General features: G+C 46.2%; 1 protein-coding gene across 1 annotated transcript in view; it reads left to right on the forward strand.

The window, feature by feature from the left end:
- Positions 1–10,019, forward strand: part of EBPL (EBP like) — a 31,129-nt gene extending 21,110 nt beyond the window's left edge. Inside the window, exons 2-4 of the mRNA XM_055426140.2 lie at positions 415–484; positions 5,852–5,990; positions 7,689–10,019. Coding sequence (XP_055282115.1) covers positions 415–484; positions 5,852–5,990; positions 7,689–7,929 — 450 coding nt within the window. The 3' untranslated portion in view covers positions 7,930–10,019. The remainder of the gene's footprint in view (positions 1–414; positions 485–5,851; positions 5,991–7,688) is intronic.
- Positions 10,020–21,741: the final 11,722 nt, after the last annotated feature.

The raw sequence follows: 21,741 nt of genomic DNA on the forward strand, positions 1-21,741 counted from the left end.
GTTAAGAGAGATCTTGGGGTTTTTTTGAGGTGAGACACAATGAAGTACTCTGAAGTACTTCTGGATTCATCCAGAATTTAGCTTATTTACTATAACATTTAGACTCTTGGACAAAATTTTCAGCTTATTTTTTTTTCCCCATCAGAACACACCTCTGATTTTAGAATGCCAGTCACTGAAAACTAGCATTTACTATATAAACATTCACTTTGGATGGATCTATTTCCAAGGTCGGCCTTCACCTGCCCCTGCCCATACACACTGGGATTGTGCGGTGTGGAGCTGAGGGTGCTGGCCGGGATGTGTGCTCCTGCAGGCTGGGCAGGGGGTGCTGCCTGCACAAAGGTGTATCTCCGGTGCCATCCTATGGGTGTGATGCTGAATTAGACCATGTTTTCCTTTTCTTCTCTCTAGGAAGGCCCTTATGTCTACTTGTCTATGGTGGGAAACATCACAGACTCAGATGCCTTGATCGCTTCATTGTGTGAGTAATGTAAAATGTTGGCACTTGCCACGTTTGAGGGGTCAGTTCCAAGTACGGCTGTCCCTTAAATGAGTACCTGTACTCCACGTTGTACGATTCTGTTTGCATGAAATGTCCAGAAGAGACAGATCTATGGAGACAGATGACAGATTAGTGGGTGCCTGGGGGTGCAGGAAGGGAGCGGGATTTGGCCAGAAATGGGGAGTGATTAACAATGGGTACAGGTTTCTTTTGGGAAGTGGAAACTAATGTAAAGTGAGGTTGTGGTGATTCAAATCTGGGAATGTACTAAAACTTGTTGAATTATACACTTTAAACAGATTTAAGAAAAAACAGACCTGGCACATGGATTATATCTCAATAAAGCTATATTCTAAAATGTTTGCAGTGAGTGCAGATTGAGGAGTCTGCAGTATTTAAACTGGGTGTTTTCCATACTTTCAACATTTATTTGTCATATATGTGTATATATTGTACGGGCTTCCCGGGTGGCTCAGATGGTAAAGAATCTGCCTGCAATGCGGGAGACCTGGGTTCGATCCCTGGGTTCAGTACTAGAAGGGCATGACAACCCACTCTAGTATTCTTGCCTGGAGCATTCCATGGACAGAGGAGCCTGGTGGGCTACAATTACATATATATATTCTTGTAGATAATTTCCAGAACTCTTCCTGCTTTACAGAGATACTAACTAGTTTTCCTTAGTGATCCAGTGGTCGAGAATCGACCTTTCAATGCAGGGGACACAGGTCCGATGCCTGGTTGGGGAACTAAGGTCCCGTATGCCTCAGAGCAATTAAGCCTGGGTGCTGCAACACAGACCCAGCACAGCCAAACAAAAGGACACATGTTGCTTGGGGTTCTTTTTAAAGTGCAGATTCTGATTCCAGAGGGTCTGGGGTAAGGCCTCCTAGTTATTGATCTGTGGACTGTCCTTTGATTCACCAGGATGTAGAACTTGTTAAAGATGGTGAGGAAGACATTATTCCACAGAGACCACAGCAGTGGAGGGGAGATTGGCTCAACCCTTAATACAGGGACGTGTGTTCATGTTCAGTCACTCAGTTATGTCTGACTCTGCAACCCCATGGAGTATAGCCTGCCAGGCTCCTCTGTCCATGGGATGCTCCAGGGCAGAATACTGAAGTGGGTTGCCATGCCCTCCTCTAGGGGATCTTCCCAACCCAGGGATCGAATTCACGTGTCTTACATCTCCTGCATTGGCAGGCAGGTTCTTTCCACTAGTTCCACCTGGGAAACCCCAAAATGGAATTCTCTGGGCAAGAATACTGGCGTGGGTTGCCATTTTCTTCTCCAGTGGATCTTCCCAACCCAGGCTTGGAACCTGGGTCTCCTGCATCGCAGGCGGATTCTTTACTATCTGAGCCGCCAGGGGAGCCCTAAATACAGGGACGTGTGTTCATGTTCAGTCACTCAGTTATGTCCGACTCTTTGCAACCTCATGGACTGTAGCCTGCCAGGCTCCTCTGTCCATGGGATGCTCCAGGGCATAATACTGAAGTGGGTTGCCATGCCCTTCTCCAGGGGATCTTCCCTTCCCATGGATCGAACCTGGGTCTCCTGCATCACAGGTGGATTCTTTACCACCTGAGCCACCAGGGAAGCAGAATATTATTCAGCCATAAAAAGAAGGAAATCCTGCAGTTTGTGATGACATAGATGGACTTTGAAGAACATTATGCCAAGTGATAGAAGCTAGACAGAAAAAATTGAAAACTACAATGTCTCATTTTTATGTGGAATTAAAAAAACCAAAACTCATTAGAGAAGGATCAGATTTGTGGTTACCAGAGGCAGGGGCTGGGTAGTGGAGGAATTAGATGAAGATGTTCAAAAGGTACAGACTTCTAATTATACAATAAATTCTTACTAGGGATGTAATGTATGACACAGTCAATACAATTAACACTGCTGTGTGGCATTTATAAAGCTGTTGAGAGAATAAATCACTAAGGTTACTCAGCAGGATTCTTGGTCTGAGCCCAGAATCCAAGGTGCTGAGGCCTTTTGGAGAAAGGGTTTCGGAGGAGGCTAACTTGAGTTTGGTTAAGAAAAAGAGTCGCCGCCCCTCATGTCCTCATCTCTGCCCTGTGGCAAAGACCACGGCCATGGCTTGGCTCCTGGATACCTCCTCTGGCTCTGCTTGTGCCTCTCTCTAAACTTCTGCCCGAGCCTGGCGGTCATTCACAGGATGAAGGACGAGGATCACATTAGGTTTGTTAACGCTCTGCTTGTGCTTTCCCTCCCTTTATAGGCGCTGAACCTGCAAAGAGATGGTAAAATTAAGCGGTAGATGAGATGCCAGAGGTCTGGTACACTGGGGCGGGCAGATAGCAGGGCCTGCTTCCCCTTCCCACCCTGCCTTCCTCTCCAGCATGGATGCTGCCCCCATCACTCCCCCGGCCCCCAATCTCACACACACACACCCCGCCCCGTCTCCTTCAACTTTGCTGAATTACCTGTAGTTTCAGACGCACCAAGCGCTCTCAGCCCCAGGCTTTTGCTCAGACTTTTCCCCTGAAACACCTCTCCCTCCCCTATTCAGGGCTCGCCTCCTGTGATTTAAGACCTGAGATTTTTTATTTGTTTCTCCACAAAATGCACTTTATTTCTGTAATGTAATTCAGATTATTTCTTAGCACAAGTTCCAGAAGAGGCCATTTGATCTAGGGAGTGAGAGCCGTGTTTCAGTTCATACACACTTCTGCGCGGTGGGGGCAGCTGACATCACACGAGGGTCCATGTGGGGCTCGTGTTGAGTGACCCACTCCTCTCACTGGCCCTTGAGGCTGGACTGGGTGCCATTCGGGACAGAAACAAGTGGTGGGCTGGCCGCTCATCGGTGTGGTGCTTATCCTCGCTTCATCACCTTGGTTGCTGGCGGTTGGACGGCATCTCTGATTCGATGGACACGAGTGTGAGCAAACTCCGGGAGATGGTGAAGGTCAGGGAAGCCTGGCGTCCTGCAGCCGGTAGGGTTGCAAAGAGTCAAACACAACTGAGCAACCGAACACCAACAATGGAAGGTCTGGGAGTAAGAGAAGAGCCTGAGATTAAGATCCAGGATTGCGTGTTCCTTGACTCCTGGTAAAATCCGGAGGTCCTCAAATGCCCTAATTTCGTGGCCCCTCCCCACCCTGCCTGCCTGTTAATGGAAATCGAGACAAGCAGCCCACGCCCACCCCATGCCCTCCCGTCTCGCAGACCAGCACGGCACCTGCGTGTCCCTAAGGAGCCGGCTTCAGTGCCCTGCCAGCCCTCGGAATGACTCCAGCAGGCCAGCCACATCGCCGTGGGAGCAGGGTCACCCACCCTGGTGTCAGTGCAGAGCCCGCCTCCCACAGCCCCTCCTTGTTCCCTCCGTGTCCTAGTGCGGCCCCCACGGGGCCCCCGTGGCGCAGTGCCCTCCTCTCTGCACCTGCAAGTGTCGCATCACCAAGGAGCAGCCATCAGCCTCATCCGTCCAGTGTCGGCCGCCTGCTGTGTGCTGAGCCGCCCCATGAGCCCAGGCTGGGCCCCGTCCCTCCCCTGTAGGGTGAAGAGGCGGTGATCAGAACCCTCGTCTCCTAGCCTGTGAGTCAGTGCCTTCCCTCCCGGCCCCATTCTCTGTCCCCGTCACTTACTGCGTGGTTTGACTTCGCTATAGCATGAGCCACCAGCAGGCAGACTTTGTGTTCTGTGCTAGGCATTCTTGAGGTCTAGCACAGAGGCGTCTGTATGCTACAAAACAATTGTTGAATTGAAGAATGAAATGGGGACTTCCCTGGTGGTCCAGTGGCTAAGACGCCCCGCTCCTGATGCCCTGGGTTCAATCCCTGGTCAGGGAACTAGATCCACATGCTGCAATTAAGAGTTCTCATGCTGCTCCTAAAGACCCTTCATGCTGCAACAAAGACTGAAGATCCCTGCTGCCACAGTTAAGACCCAGCACAGCCAAATAAATAAAATTTTTTTAAATGAATGAATAGGGTTATTTTTGTGAATGTCTGAATACCCACTAATCTCTTCACTCTTAAAGCACTGACCTTTTACTTGTGATATTTTCTTAGATTTTGGGTACACTAGGTGCTGTATTTCACCTATTGTATCTGTGTTTAAAGTTAGAGGGAGAACTTTTACTTTCACTGTTAGCTGTTTCCCAGTGAGGTCACGGCTGGCAGTCAGCTCAGGACAGGCTGGACGACTCTGCCGGCTGTGTCTGCCCCTCGCAGAATTTCCGCTCAGCGTGTGTCTCTGTTATCTCTGTTTACTGGCCTGTCCTTTCCCTGAGGACAGCCTTTCATCGGAAGCCTCTGTCCCCAGCCCTGGAGGGACCCTGACTCTAACCATTAAGAGACCGTTGTTTTGTGCTGTTCAGACCAATCAGTCAGATCATGTAGCTAATTTTGGACCATTCATAGCTTCCCTAAGTTATATGAGAACCGTAGTTAAAGGAAGCAAAGGGGTAGGGGCTTTGGGTTTTTTTCCCCCACTGGTGATTTGAGATCTTGGGACCAGCCTGTGTTACTTTGGTAAACAGCAAAAGGAAGAGAGAAAGAGAAGGTGAGGCGGGAGAAGAGGAGGAAGGAAAGACGACTTCAGGCAAGGCCCTCGGTCCAGCACTAGAAGGACTGTCTGGTCTCATGGTGCTTTTTCGAAGAAACCATGCTGATAATGGGGTCTGAAAAGATTTCTCAGTGCACACCTGCTCCCGGGGCAGCACAGCGGAGGCTTTTGTGGCGGCTGCTGTTAGTGAATACCGTGTCTGTAGCAGCCCGAGATGCCGCCTTGGTCCATTTCAGATTCATTCTGTCGTCCAGGCTGTGTTGCTCCCCTCCCCTCCTTGCTGGCCCCTCAACACTCAATTCCTCTTCAGTTATTAATAAACGTGTTTTTATAAACATTTCCTGAACAGTAATTTTCCCACGTCTGACTAATACAAACTTTATATTGAAATTTTAAAGTTAGGAATTATAATGTATCTTATAATGCATTATAATTATCACACATCTACCAAGATAGTTATTAAAGATTATCTTTGCAAAGTCTGACGGTGTCGAATTAATTTAGAATCCTGCTGCTTATGATGAAAAAGGAGGAGGTGAAGAAGCCACACCTGTGAAAGCACTTTGGAAAATGCAAATCATTTTACAAATGTAATGTGATGTTGTTATCTTTACTTGTGTCCGGTGGTAATGTGTTTTTGTCTCAGGACGCCTCTTTCCTTCCACTAAGGCTTCATGAAGACTGTAGAGAGAATGGCAGTTCAGTTATTCTTTTTATCTCCTCCAAATGGGGGGGGGTCATTTCCACCAACTGTCATAAAAATAGTTGCCAGATGAGTAACAAAGTATATTTTGTTTTTAGGGAAAGAATACGGCAAAGCTGATGCAAGATGGCTTTATTTTGATCCAACCATCGTGTCTGTGGAAATTCTGACAGTCGTCCTGGGTGGATCTCTGGCTCTGGTCCTTGTTTATGCCATCGTCAAAGAGAAACATTATCGGTAAGTACTCTTCTCCTGTCCGGCTGGAAAGAGGAGAAACAGCTGTCCCGATGCCACAGTGACATGTGGAGTGGATGGCGACCACCGGCCTTTGTTAGGCAAAACGTAGAACAGATGAAAGTCATCTGATACAGTTTAATTTCAGATCGGTCAAAATAAAAAACACCAGCAATATGATGGTGGTGACGACCTCGATACTGTATATACAAGCACAGTGTTAGCAGCTTTGGGTGATTTGCTGCCAGTATTGTGGAAAATCAAAGGGTAGTTATTTTCATCCTCCGCCCCCAAATCATTCTAGAAACTTCTTTTCCACGTGTCACAAAGAGAAATCTCATGTAATTCTGAGGTGGACATGCAATTAAATAAGTCTTTTCAGAAGCAGCTTATGGACAGTATGAGGAAGGCCGAAGGGTGAGGAGATGGAGGAGAAAGATGGCAGATTAACCGTCCGTCAGGCCCTGAGACTTTGAACTCTGCTCCCTCCCTCCGTTTCCTTCTTCTTCTCCTTAGGGACAGAGTGACCTGGGATGAACAGATTGCTTTCCTGGGAATGATTCCCAGAGACTGGTTTTAGACTCATGTCAGCTCGGCACAGTGGCATTCCATTTTCCACCATCTTGTATCAAAGAAGTCTGTGTAAAACTTCATCATGAAATTTCAGACTCGAAAGAAACCTCAAAAGTCGTTTAATCTACTTGCCCCCACCCAATTTTACATAGCGAGTTGGTAGGAAAAATTTCCTCCTGGCTGCCTTGTGTTGTTCAGTCGCTCAGTTGTGTCTGACTCTTTGTGACCCCATGAACTGCAGCATGCCAGGCTTCCCTGTCCTTCACCATCTCCTGGAGCTTGCTTCTGGGTGCCTTACATGACCTTGACTCCATGGTCGTGGCTGTGGATTTACTACATTTACCCATGTGTTTATTATTTCAAACATTTTCACACATGTGCATTGCTGAATATGTATGCTTTGTCAGGCACAGTGCTTTATCTACATATCTCATTTAATCTCTACAATATTATTCGAGGTTGTTGTTGTTTAGTCGCTAAGTCCTGTCCGACTCTACAGACCCCATGGACTGTAGCCCGCCAGGCCTCCTCTGTCTACGGGATTTTCCAGGCCTCAATATCAGAGCGAGTTGCCATTCCCTCCTCCAGGGGATCTTCCCGACCCAGGGATCGAACCCCAGTCTCCTGCACTATCAGGTGAATTTTTTACCACCGAGCCACCAGCGAAGCGTTATTCAAGGAAGGGATTATTATTAGCCCTTTTCCCACAGGTGAGATTGGAGCTCATAGATTCACATCCAGGTCTCTTTTTCGTGGCTTCATTAAATCTTCCAAGGGATAGGGCTGTATACCCAAGAGACCTTCTTTAACTCCAAGTATAATCTAGAGAGGGTGCTGTTGCTTCTGCGAGGAAAGTGTCGCTTCATTGTGTCCGACTCTTTTGTTACCCCATGGACTGTAGCCTGCCAATTTCTCTGCTTGTGGGATTCTCCAGGCAAGAATACTGGAGTGGGTTGCCATTTTCTTTTCCAAAGGAAAATGAAAGCATGGGTCTTCATCAGTTATCAACTTGCCCCATCAAGGAACCTCTCCGCAAAACCTGAGGTCCCACTTCAGGGAGGTGTTCTGCTGTGGGAGATAATGTTGGTACAGCTGGCAGTTTCATCCCTGTCTCTTTCTTTCTAACAGGCATTTCGTACAGATTACCCTGTGCGTGTGTGAATTGTATGGCGGGTGGATGACCTTCTGCCCAGACTGGCTTATGGGAAGCCCCAACCTCAACACCAACAGTTGGCTCTACTTTTGGGTCTATCTGGTATTTTTCAATGGTGTTTGGGTTCTGATCCCAGGACTGTTACTGTGGCAGTCATGGGTAGAACTCAAGAAAATGCATCACAAAGGATCTAATTCACGCAAAAAGTTTCAGTGAATTTTCAAAGTCATAAACACTGTCAGCTTGCTTTATGAGAATGAATCCTTTTTGTTGGGCCAAAATGTAATGCATTCCAGTCTGTGCTTTGTTTTTTTTTAATTGTCATTTTGGAACAACCTAATTGATTTCAGTGGAATCAATTTCAAATGGACTGTAAGGTTGACGAGTTTTTGCTATTGTTTTTTCCAATTAAATGGCAATACAGGGAACAGAATAAATTTTAAACAGAATGAAACAGATTTAATTATATCCTTTTATGGCTAACATTAATTGTTCTACATTAATAAAGCCAATTATCATGAAATGCCATAGAGCATGTTATATTAATTTTTTATTTCAAAGAACTTATTGTTGCTTCAACTTCTGATCTTCCCACCAGTCTTTTGGTTACTGAAGTGAAACCAGAAATGAAATGAATGCTTCTGTTTTGCGTTTGTACTGTATCAAATTTGTGAAGCCAACAAAAAAAAAAATGACAGTAGAAGGAATTTGTGAGTGGGTTAACTCCTCATGGGTAAACACTGGGGTTTCACCAACAGCTGATTAATTTATATCTGTTCTCTTGCAAGGAGGAAGATTTGAAATACCTTACAAAAATACGATAAAAAGTTAATCAGGAAATAGGAACATAGGGAAAGTATGAGTGAGAAATAATAAGATAAAGGTAAAGTTAATATGCAGAAAGGCATGCCATGATGTCGTGTGTAAGTGATACAAGTGACACATAAATTTGACATTTACCTTCAGTACCAAGAGGGAAACACTACCACCCGCGGTTGCAGGAAACACTTGTTTTGGCAGATGTTGTGTTCTGTCGGAGGTGGGGAGCGGGTACTCACCTTAACCCGTTCAGCACCTGCTTTGCTCACAGCCTCTTAGCTCACGGATGTGTCTCTGCCTCGGAGGGTTGCTGGCACGTGCACACACCAGGCACTCGGTTGATCATATTGGACGCGGTCACTCAGCTCAGCCTTTGTGCCACCTCGATCGAGGTCTCCTCGTGCAGAGGGCTGCAGTTATAGTCCAGACTGGTTTCACCATTTGAGGTATTCATGAGAGGTTTGAAGGGTGAAAGCATGGAGACCGTTTTCAACTGTTCCTTTTCATTGGTGTTTTTCTGCTCTCCGGTGACAGGGAATGTCTATGGCTGTGGAAATGTGAGGGTTTGGGGCATTAGCACATCAAGTGTTCAACCTTGTGGGCAGTGAGAGGCAGTTGTGGTTGGGGCAGTGGGAATAGAGGGCCAGTGGTGGCCTCGGGGGTAGTGCCGTACTTGGGAGGGGCCGTCCTGTGCTCATCTGGGAGCCATTTCTAGAAATTTAGCCAAGCACCTGCTCTTGCTGTCCCCTAGTAAAAGTCCCGTATTCAATTCTCCTGCTTAAAATATCTAGAGTAATTGCTGTTTTCTGTACTTATCTCTTGAATGATACTTGACTACGATGTTTGTTGAATACTGGATGAATATGGGCAAGTAAGCTTCAGGAATATTATATTAGCACATTCAAGACTTTAGAAGTTCTGCAGTAAAGAAGCGAGATTAATTTGTTAAGCCCAACTTTCCCCAGCGTGTATCAGACCACTTTAACAAGTGGGATGGTTGTTTCATGAAACATCAGGTAGGGGGAAGCTCTGAGTAACAGAGTCCAATTTTCATGGGATTAAAAACAAACCAGTATATAATTAAAGTAGCAGTTTAACAAATGTCATTTGGTATAGCATTCTAATATCAGGGGAAAACAAAGATATTCAAGTCTTACACAGAAAACAAAGACAGCTATAAAACACTGAGAGAAGTTCAGTTCAGTTCAGTCGCTCAGTCATGTCCGACTCTCCGCGACCCTATGAATCACAGCACGCCAGGCCTCCCTGTCCATCACCAACTCCCGGAGTTCACTCAAACTCATGTCCACAGAGTCGGTAATGCCATCCAGCAATCTCATTCTCTGTCATCCCCTTCTCCTCCCACCCCGAGTCCCTCCTAGCATCAGACTCTTTTCCAGTGAGTCAACTTGTTGCGTGAGGTGGCCAAAGTATTGCAGTTTCAGCTTTAGCATCAGTCCTTCCAATGAACACCCAGGATTGATCTCCTTTAGAATGGATTGGTTGGATCTCCTTGCAGTACAAGGGACTCTCAAGAGTCTTCTCCAACACCACAGTTCAAAAGCATCAATTAAATAGACCTAAATGGGCTGGAAGAAGCAGAAGCTGGAATCAAGATTGCTGGGAGAAATATCAATAATCTCAGATATGCAGATGACACTACCCTTATGGCAGAAAGTGAAGAGGAACTCAAAAGCCTCTTGATGAAAGTAAAAGAGGAGGGTGAAAAGTTTGGCTTGAAGCTCAACATTCAGAAAACTAAGATCATGGCATCTGGTCCCATCACTTCATGGGAAATAGATGGAAAAACAGTGGAAACAGTGTCAGACTTTATTTTTTTGGGCTCCAAAATCACTGCAGATGCTGATTGCAGCCAGGAAATTAAAAGACGCTTACTCCTTGGAAGGAAAGTTATGACCAACCTTGATAGTATGTTAAAAAGCAGAGACATTACTTTGCCAACAAAAGTCCATCTAGTCAAGGCTATGGTTTTTCCCGTGGTCATGTATGGTTGTGAGAGTTGGACTGTGAAGAAAGCTGATCGCCGAAGAATTGATGCTTTTGAACTGTGGTGTTGGAGAAGACTCTTGAGAGTCCCTTGTACCGCAAGGAGATCCAACCAGTCCATTCTAAGGGAGATCAATCCTGGGTGTTCATTGGAAGGACTGATACTAAAGCTGAAACTGCAATACTTTGGCCACCTCATGCGACGAGTTGACTCACTGGAAAAGACTCTGATGCTGGGAAAGGTTGGGGGCGGGAGGAGAAGGGGACGACGGAGAATGAGATGGCTGGATGGCATCACCGACTCGATGGACATGAGTTTGAGTGAACTCCGGGAGTTGGTGATGGACAGGGAGGCCTGGCGTGCTGTGATTCATGGGGTCGCGGAGAGTCGGACACGACTGAGCGACTGAACTGAACTGAACTGAAATAAGGAAGAGAGATCTGTCACGCTCATGGACTGGAAGGCTTAATATTGTAAAGAAGTCAATTCTCCCCAAATCGACCTATAGATTCCATGTAATCCTAATTAAAATCCAGACAGATTTATCTATTTGCCACTTTTTAAATAAGTTGATTTTAAGATATTTTACGGCAATGCAAAGGGCCAAGAAGGCTAAGACAACGCTGTGAGAGCTCAGAGCTGGAGGACTTACTCTGGCAGACATTAAGTCTTCATATAAAGCTGCAGTAATTACGGCAATGTAGTGTTGGTTCAGGAAAACCAGTGAGTAGACAGACCAGTGAAGCACACTAGAGAGACCAGAAACAGGCCTTCCCGTATGGACTCTGGATTTCGGATGAAGGTGCCACTGCAGAGCAGTGGGGAGAGGATAGTCTTTTCAGTACATGTTGCCGGGTCAGTTGCATATCCATGTGGGGACTATGAATTCTGATCCTTACCTCACACCATGCATAATATCAACTCCAGGTGAATTGTTGATTTTAATATGAAAGGCAAATAATAAAGCTTCAGGAAGAAAAAATAGGAGAATATATTCTTTAAAAGGATTCAAAACCAGCAATAAGTTTGACTGCTTTAAAATCAAGTATTGATACTTTCGATCATCAAAATTCACCATTAAGAGGAAAAAAAAGAAAGCCAGGAGGTGGAAGACATTTGTAGCACATATAGCTGACAGAAGACCTATCCCAGTGAGTAAATCAATTAGACAAAGACATGCAATTTAATAGAGAAAAGTTGATGAGATAATCTGACTAAATACTTCACAAAAGAGAAGGGATTTGGGGGAATGATATTTAAGGCCACAAGATGTTGCTGTGTGCTGCTGTGGTTAGTCACTCAGTCATGTCTGACTCTTTTCAGCCCCATGGACTTGTAACCCACCAGGCTCCTCTGTCGGTGGGGATTCTCCAGGCAAGGATACTGGAATGGGTTGCCATGCCCTCCTCCAGGGGATCTTCTCAACCCAGGTATCAAACCCAGGTCTCCCACATTGCAGGCGCATTCTTTACCTACTGAGCTACCACAGACCTGTTAAAATGGCTGAAAATGAAAAGACTGACAGCGATGAGTGTTGGTGAAGATGCAGAACCACTGGACCTCTCATATACTGCTGGTGGAATGTAAAGTGGACACTGTGTTGAAATGGAACTGAACGTGTGCATGCCCTAAAACCCAGCTGAGGGATGCTTCACAGAAGTGCTTACGCTATGCACCAGAACGGCAGCAGCGTTCATTATAACCCCAAACCAGAACCAACCTAAATGAATAAGTTGTGGTACATACATATAATGGACGGTAGATACATACAGTGAAAATTCCAATATGAAAATTAACAACCTACTTCTCATAATAACATGGATGCATTGCACAAAAATAGTTATAAGTAAAAGAAGCCAGACCAAGAGGGTACATGTTGTATGATTCAATTTCTGTAAGCTTCAAAAGCAGATAAACTAGGGGAATTCCCTGGTGGTCCAGTTGGTTAGGATGCCTTGCTTTCACCGCTGAGCTGGAGGGTTCAGTTCCTCGTTAGGAACTAAGATCTCACAAACCACACATTGCAGTTAGGAAAAAAGTGTAAAAGAAAAAAAGAAAAAAGTGTATACATGTCAATTCCCATCTCTATCTATAAAATAAATAACTAATGAGAACAGAACTCTACATAGAAGGAAATCCAGAAAAAGAGGGGATGTATGTATGTGTATAGCAGATTCACTTTGCTGTACAGTAAAAAACTAACATTGTAAAGCAACTATACGCTTACAAAAATTAATTTTTTTTTAAATGGATAAAACTGTGGTGGTGGAAATCAGGACAGAGGTTGCCTCTGGGGAAGAGGGTGGGGATAGTGATGGGGAGAAGTCACGAAGGGCTTCTGAGATGCTGGTAATGTTTTATTTTTTTCATTTGAATGGTTGTTATAATTTGTGATAATTCATTCAACTGTGCCTGTATGAATGGTGTACTTTTCTCTGTGTATGTTATACTTCAACTTAAAAAGTTTATTTGTTGAGATTACTGGTATAAAGACCTGAAAAATGTTTCCAGCAGGTCCTCATGAAGAGAATGCTGTGTCCTTGACAGCAGTTTGAGTGTGACAGGGGCTGTTCTAACAGTGTCCCCAGCGTGGGCTGAAGGCAGGATGCCAGAGAGAGTCTGGATCAGCCTTTCTATGAGGGATTACCTAGTTGTTTCCAGTATTTTGCTCTCTGCTGATCTGGCTCAAGCCACGGGTAAACAGAGTAGAGAAAAATGGACGGGCTTATATATTGTGCAAAAATACGACTTTTTCAACTGAGCTTTTGCTGAGTATTGGATGGGAGAGAAATGGAGGTTATAGACTCTGACAGGACCTTGGAGGACAGATACATTTTACTGCCAAGTAAGGACCTGAATGTTTTAACCCTTCAGTGAATGGCAAGGATTGGTGTCCCCATATGAAGTCTAACATGTCACTGAACAAAAGCCTATCTCCCTGTGACAGGGAGGAAGGGGCAAGGTGACAGGTAATGCTGTATTTCATTAACTCTAAGATAGATATTTTCCACCCACATTTTAACATTTAAAAAATGAGAATGCATTTTAAAGCTGATGTGTCTTAATTGAGTTGGCCATCTTTTTTGTTTCAAAAATATAATCATCTATAATTGATCACATCTTGAAAGTGAAAGTCGCTCAGTCGTGTCCGACTCTTTGCGACCCCATGGACTGTCCAGTCCACGGACTTCTCCAGGCCAGAATACTGGAGCGGGTAGCCATTCCCTTCTCCAGGGGATCTTCTCAACCCAGGGATCGAACCCAGGTCTCCCATATTGCAGGTGGATTCTTTTATCAGCTGAGCCACCAGGGGAGCCCTATGGCATCTTAGAGTCAATTAACTAAGTCACTTCCTTCAACATTGTTCCTCTCTTCAAGGAACCACTTGGATTCAAATATGTCTTAAGTCTAAATTTTACTTGGGACCTTAGGAATCATTTACTCCAATATCTGCCCCACCCCTGCACCATCTTTCCATCATATTTGTTTCCTAGGAGCTGGCCATAGAAGGCATATTTTGATGATTTGCCTATCAGATGATTTGCAATGAGTTATGAATTGCTTATATTAAAGGCAGCTAGATTCCTGCAAACTGTCCATCCTTTCTCAGTGTTGTTTACACCATAAATTTCCTCTGCTTACTCTTCCTTTCCAAGTAATGTTGAGGCAAGTGTCAGCATAATCCATCCAAAATCAGAGTCTAAATGATGACGTTTTCTTGTATTTAATTATGTCAGCTCTGCAATCCAAAGTACTAGCACTGAGGCTTTAGGAAAAGTCTACAGGCTGCAGTGTTGTTCAGTCGCTGAATCATGTTCGATTCTCTGCACCCCCATGGACTGTGGCCCACCAGGCTCCTCTGTCATCCGCTGCCCCTCAGAGGTTGCTCAAGTTCACGTCCATTGTGTCGGTGACGCTATCTCAGTTCAGTTGCTCAGTCGTGTCCGACTGCAGCCCCGTGGACTGCAGCACACCATGGGGTCACAAAGATGCTGTCCAACCATTTCATAAAACCTTGTCCAAAAAAGGCTTGACGGAAACCAAAATGCACAAAGTTTGGAGAAGAATCCTTTGTTTTCTTTCTTTTCAAAGTATTCTTAAAATCCATGTACCGTTGTTTGTTATGAAAGCTGGTCGGATCTAAACATAATTTATAATGAGAATAATTGGATAAAGCCTTGAATGAGAAAGGTTAACTGTTGCTGTCCTTACTCTTGTAAAAGCCCCTCGAGGTCAGTAAACACCCTGGCAGGCCTCCTCTGCTCGCTGTCCTTTTAGAAACTCTGCATCTCCTCTCGCTTCCCACTGCCTTGACACTCCAGCCGACCCGACATCACAAAACCACTGCTTCACTGTCGGGTGCAGATCACATCCATTAATTCACATTACGGCGCTAGTAACTGATAGTGGTTGGATGTATCATCCTTCCCGGATGTATTTGCATTTAAAAAATACAATTGATCCATGCTCGTTGATAAAAAGGGAAAATCCAGATAAGCAAAAAGAAAAATAATTACCCCCAGTATCATCAGACAGAATTGCTATTACAAAGTTAGTTTCCATTTCACAAGCTGTTGCCTGTGCTGTATTAACATAGGTGGGAGAGGATACTTTTAACATGTGAAGAAGGGTTTTAACCTCCCCGCTGCCTTCCACTCTCTCTCCCTTGCCCCAGATTTATCATCCAGGAACTACTATACATGTCCACACAGAACCATCTGGATAGAATTACAGAACATGCCCCCATCCTTGAGAAATTCATGTGCTCACAGAGGCTGATAGGTAGCAGTTACCATTTATTTTTGGAAACCAGTCTCCTTAGATGTTTATGTCCACACAGATCAAGTTGACATCTTAAAATATTGGATTGGCCACCTCCCAGCTCTTCAAGGGAAGGATCAAGTGTGCTGAGCATGCTGCAGTGCTGTGTTTTAGGTGTTTGATCCCTTCCCCTTTGGAAGCCTCTCTCAGTCCCCCAGTCAGAAGAGGAGGACTCTGCATTCTTGTAGCCCTTGCCTGTGTCACTTAAGTGGCCTCGTATTGTTTTTGTTATTTTTGATATCCACCTTCCCAGCTGTACATGGGCCCTTCAAGGCCACACTTAGAATCCTAGAATCATATATTGTTTAAAGGGGCCTTGAGTAGGTTCCCTGGTGGCTCAGACGGTAAAGCGTCTGTCTAGCAATGCGGGAGACCTGGGTTCAATCCCTGGGTCGGGAAGATTCCCTGGAGAAGGAAATGGCAACCCACTCCAGTACTCTTGCCTAGAAAATTCCATGGACGGAGGAGCCTGGTGCAGGCTACTGTCCATGGGGTCGCAAAGAGTCGGACACAACTGAGTGATTTCACTTCACTGAGTAGGGAGTAGGGGAGGATGAATTGCGAGACTGGGATTGACATTTATACTCTTCTACATATAAAATAGATAACTGATGAGAACCTACTGTATAGCATGGGCAACTCTACTCAATGTTCTGTGGTCATCTAAATGGGAAGGAAATCTAAAAAATGGATGTGTATATATGTGTGTGTGTGCGTGTGCATATATATATAACCAAATCACTTTGTTGTACAGCAGAAAATAACATTGTAAAGCAACTATACTCCAATAAAAATGTTTTAAAAGAGGGGTGGGGCATGAGTAGGTTCAGTTTATACACAAGGAGACTAAGGCTCAGAGAGGTTGGATAACCTGCCCAAGTCCACATAGCCTTTTAGTGAACTAGAACCTAGTTCACTTAAAAGTACTTTTAGGGACTTCCCTGGGAGTCCATTGGTTAAGCCTTCACCTTCTGATGCAGTGGGTGCAGGTTTTATCCCTGGCTTGGAGCTAAGATTCCATGGGCCTCCGCTAAAAAATATAAAATGAAGCAATTTTGTAACAAGTTCAAAAAAGATGCTCCACATCAAATAAGTACTTTTTTAAGTCCAACTGTGTTAGACCTGTTGCCAGAACCCTGCAAGCTATGAAAATCATTCAGTTTTGTGGATTTTTTTAATGGTCAAAAAATTCAACCTCAGTACATTTTTGATCATCTGGGTCTATTCATTATACTTGAGAAGCCTCTCAGTTTCATTGTTCTGTGTTTGCTGATGATGCATTTTAGTTAAATAAATATTCTGTCTTGGCCTCTCATTTCTGATTTGCTGTTTTGTGCTGAAAGGAACCGTGCACAAATTTTTGGCATTTCTTGGTTACATTCTGGGAGTCGGACTGCTTTTGGTCCTAGGGGTGCTGGAGGTGGAGTTGGTTTGATCTAATCACTAAGAACTGGAAGCAGGAGTTGGGTCTTACCAGTTGGGTTGCAGGAATTGGGTGGGTCTCGTGCTTCCGAGCGCCCACAATTTGAACTGTCTCCGTAAAGTCATTGCCTTTACGGCAGTAGGAGATGAGACCGCAGATTCATGCTCCATGGAACAGCGACATCTGGCGGCTGTGGGGTAATTTGAGAGGCTGATCTGTGGGTTCAGACGGGATGCCTGATTATATTTATTAACAGTAAAGTTTGTCGCTGTGGAAGCCACTGCCCTTTCCCGGGGAGCCCCGTTTCCTCCCATGACACACCCACCTCTAACCCCCCACACCCAGGAAGCACCTGCAGCAGCTTCCTGCCTCCTGGGGGCACTCTCCTCCTAGCCCCACTGGCTTGCCCGGGTGTGAAGAAGTGGACTTGGGCCACCTGGCACGGGTCGGCCGCCAGCGGCCATGGTAGGCCAGGCCTGGCCTGCATTCTGGTGCTTGAAGGCCAGTGATTTACTGCCCGCTTGGGCATCAGGTGGCAGGGGTATTTTTAGTGTCCCACTGTGGAAAGTGTCAATAGTTCACTAGCCCGAAGTTCTGTTCTGTGTAGAAAGGGTTCCGTGATCATGATCAAAAGCTGTACACTGTAAAATCCTGCCTGCCTTGCTTTTGTTGTTCAGTTGCTCAGTCGTGTCCAACTCTTTGCAACCCCATGCGCTGCAGCACGCCAGGCTTCCCTGTCCTTCACCATCTCCCGGAGCTTGCTCAAGCTCATGTCCATTGAGTCGGTGATGCCATCCAACCATCTCATCCTCTGTCGTCCACTTCTCCTCCTGCCCTCAATCTTTCCCAGCATCAGGGTCTTTTCCAATGAGTCGGCTCTTCACATCAGGTGGCCAAAGTATTGCAGCTTCAGCTTCAGTTCTTCCAATGAATATTCAGGACTGATTTCCTTTCAGATTGACAGGTTTGATCTCCTTGCAGTCCAAGGGACTCTCAAGAGTCTTCTCCAACACCACAGTTCTTGCTTTAGAGCCTGGCTATTCCTGTCATCATATTAAGGGCTTTGAGATGTCCTTCAGTGGAGAAACCTGTGTAATTCCATTAAACCTAGCACCTCCCAAGCTTGTTGGACCACAGAACCCTCTTTTCAGGCCAACAGCCCTTCACAACCTTCAGAACCGGTGGTTCACAGATCCCAGCTTGGGGAGCGCTGGCCCACATGCCATAGCCACGTGCTATGACTTGTGTCATAGCTGCCTTGACTCGTGTCTGCATCCACATCCCAGATGGCATCTCCTTGGACGCCAGTTGCTCCCAAAAGTGAACCTGAGCTCATCATGAGTCAGCCCTGCCTGGACCATTGCCCCAGTCCTAATTTTGCTCCGCCCTGGCTCTCCACCACCTCCCAGCTTGCCTGGTAGCTGAACCGTTGGGAGGCAGCAGGGGAGAGAGGAGCCCCCCACGCCTCCACATCTGTTGCAATCCTTTTCCTCCTGCCCCCCTCCCCGCCCCCGCCCCAGGTCAGCACCCAGAGGGCGGTGCTTGCTTTGAGGCCAGGAGCCCCTTAGACAGCAATCTTCTTGCTTTTTCTTGCTTTCTGCCTTCTGAGTCCTCATCCTGTGTTCCCCAACATCTGCTCGGAATGCCCTGGGCCTGGGAAAGAAAGTGAAAGTGTTAGTCGCTCAGTCACATCTGACTGTTTGTGACCCCATGGACTGTAGCCAGCCAGGCTCCTCTGTCCATGGGGATTTTCCAGGCAAGAATACTGGAGTGGGTTGCCATTCCCTTCTCCAGGGGATCTTCCCCACACAGGGATCAAACCTGGCTCTCCCGCATTGTGGGCAGATTCTTTACTGTCTGAGCCACCAGGGAAGCCCCTGGGCCTGGGAGTAGCCTTTTACTAAGTGAATCAGTCCCACAGTCCTGACTCGGAAGACTTCAGCCCTGGCTACCCTGGCTGGCATTCTGAGAATGTATTACCCCGCCTTTTTTTTTTTTTCCATTAAATCCAAGCAAGATGTGAACCACAGCCTTTGAATCTGTGAACTGGTCCTTCATCCCTGGTTTCCCTCCTCTTCACATCCCCAGACCCCACGTTTTTGGTTGAGTCTCTCCCACTTGGCAGCCCCATTCCAAGCAGAGCTGGTTCTGCAGGAAGAGCAAAGGTGGTTTGTTACAGGACTGAGTGCGATTAAACCCCAGGGGTGCTGCCAGCTGAGGTGCATTCCCCCTCTGCTGCTTCCTCCTCTCTACTTTGATCAACATTGTACAGGAATCTCTGCTTTAAGTCCGTTCCAGGATCTCTGGCTTCCAGAACCCATTGCCTGCTCTCCATTCTTAACTAAAACCTGCTCTCAGCATAGCATCTAATCCGTATGTTCACACTAAGTTAGAATCAACTGAACACCCACGCGATGGAAGAGAGTTTTATGACCAGGGACTCCTCCTGGGAGCATGTGAAATTGGAAAACCAAGGAATCTTAAGAATTCCAAAAAGCAGTTTCACACAAGACTGAGAAGTAGCCATTATCACTGCATCTTCCCCCTCAACATCCATATGCCCCTGGCGTGACCACGTTTATGTCAGACTGTCCTCTGTAAAAATGTCAAAGCACATGCCAAATTTGTGGCACATTTGTCAACCACCACCCCTGTCTGAGGTTAGTTCTTTTCTTAGCTCGTAAAAGATTCAAGACTCAAGCTCTTTTTATGATTCGACCTTGGGATACAACCCTTGAGCATTATTTTATAAACCAGTGAAATCATGGTGTAAAACTATAGATAGGTGGTTTCCAACATTTAGTGCCTGTATTAGTCCCCCAGCACCGCAGGGGGAAAACAAACAACAGTCTTCTTAGTGGCATGCAGTGGTAAGCATTTGTCTTCAGAGCCCTGTGGGTGACGAGGATCTGGCTGATCCAGACTGGCCTCAGTTGGCCATCTCTGCTTGGGCTGCAGTGGCTTCAGGTCTCTGGACTACTTAGTAGTTTTTTGTTTGTTTTAAAATTATTTTATTTTTGGCTGTGCTGGTTCTTTGTTGCTATGCTGAGGCTTTTTTCCAGTTGCAGTGAGCAGGGGGTACTCTCTGGCTATGGTGCGAGGGTTTCTCATTGCGGTGGCTTCTCTTGATGCAGAGCATGGGCTCCAGGGCACAGGTTTAGGAGTTGTGGTTCATGGGCTTAGTTGCCCCTTGTCATGTAGAATCCTCCCGGAGCAGGGATTGAACCCACGTCCCCTGCGTTGGCAGGTGGACTCCTAACCACCAGGGAAGTCCTTGGCAGTTTTGCTCTCTATGCCTCTCATCCTGTCCTCCTCAGACAGCGGGCTAGCTGAAGCTTGTTCTTCTGCTGGCAGAGTCAGCAGAGGGAAACCCCCGCATGCAAACACTATTCAAACCCCTGCTTGTGTCTATCTGCTGACAGCCCATTGGCCAAAGAAAGTCACATGGCCAACCCCAGTGTCGACAAAAGGATACTCCATCCACGATGAAGCCGTAGCAAATGTGTGGATGGAGAAAGGAATGAAGAATCGGGGCCAGTAATACCACCACGCTCGCCGGTGGCACACACGAAAACGATAAAGGGTTTCTTTGGCCAGCTGCTGCCAGCAGCGTTTTGTTGCAAAGGCGCTTCAAGGAGCCCAGCCAGTCCTGGGAAACTTCTGAAAGTTAAACAGCTCACAGGCTCCCTGTGGTCAGAGAACCGGGTGACCACTGTGCTTAATCCAAGTCAGCTTCTGGTGGGAGAGGGCAGCCCGGGAGGCCAGATGAGGAGGGAGCAGTCGACAGAGGTGTAGAGAACAGAGCAGACAACCAAAGAACTCTTCCACGGCTCAAGGGTGCAAACCTCTATGCTGTGAGGCATTGATGCCAAGGAAAGCAGAGGGCAGAGCCTCTGGGCCTGCCAGGTGAAAGCCGCGCTAGCCGAAATCTGGACAAGAAGGAATACCAAATAGGCAAGGTTGAGACCCTGACTCGAGCCCTACAGTTAGTTGGGTTTAGATGCTTAAATTAAGTGGCTGACTTTATTTTGGGGGGCTCCAACATCACTGCAGATGGTGATTGCAGCTATGAAACTAAAAGATGCTTACTCCTTGGAAGGAAAGTTATGACCAACCCAGACAGCATATTAAAAGGCAGAAACATTATTTTGTCAACAAAGGTCCATCTAGTCAAGGCTATGGTTCTTCCAGTGGTCATGTATGGATGTGAGTTGGACTATAAAGAAAGCTGATCGCCGAAGAATTGATGCTTTTGAACTGTGGTGTTGGAGAAGACTCTTGAGAGTCCCTTGGACTGCAAGGAGATCCAACCAGTCCATCCTAAAGGAGATCAGTCCTGGGTGTTCATTGAAAGGACTGATGCTAAAGCTGAAACTCCAATACTTTGACCACCTGATGCGAAGAGCTGACTCATTTGAAAAGACCCTGATGCTGGGAAAGATTGAGGACAGGAGGAGAAGGGGACAACAGAGGATGAGATGGTTGGATGGCATCATCGACTCAATGTACATGAGTAAACTCCGGGAGTTGGTGATGGACAGGGAGGCCTGGCGTGCTGCGGTTCATGGGGTCACAAAGAATCGGACACGACTGAGCAACTGAGCTGAATTGAACTGAACTGAAGCAAAGTTATCAGCGATGTTCTGGTTGCTGTTGCCTTATTTATTATTTAAAATGTAGTTTTCATTTTTATAAAAATCATACAGGTATCTAGTTTAAGAAGTGAAATAAAACCCAGAGGCCTATTATGGAAAACAGCAGTCTCCTGCTTGGGGCTTCCCTAGTGGCTCAGACGGTAAAGAATCTGCCTGCAATGCAGGAGACTGGGGTTTAATCCCTGGGTTGGGAAGATCCCCTGGAGGAGGGCATGGCAACCCACTCCAGTATTCTTGCCTTGAGAATCCCATGGACAGAGGAGCCTGGCAGGCTGCAGTCCATGTGGTTGCAGAGAGTCGCA

Source organism: Moschus berezovskii, chromosome 13, assembly GCF_049115385.1.
Source record: "Moschus berezovskii isolate FMDL1 chromosome 13, NW_MosBer_1.0, whole genome shotgun sequence".
Classification (NCBI taxonomy): Eukaryota; Metazoa; Chordata; class Mammalia; order Artiodactyla; family Moschidae; genus Moschus; species Moschus berezovskii.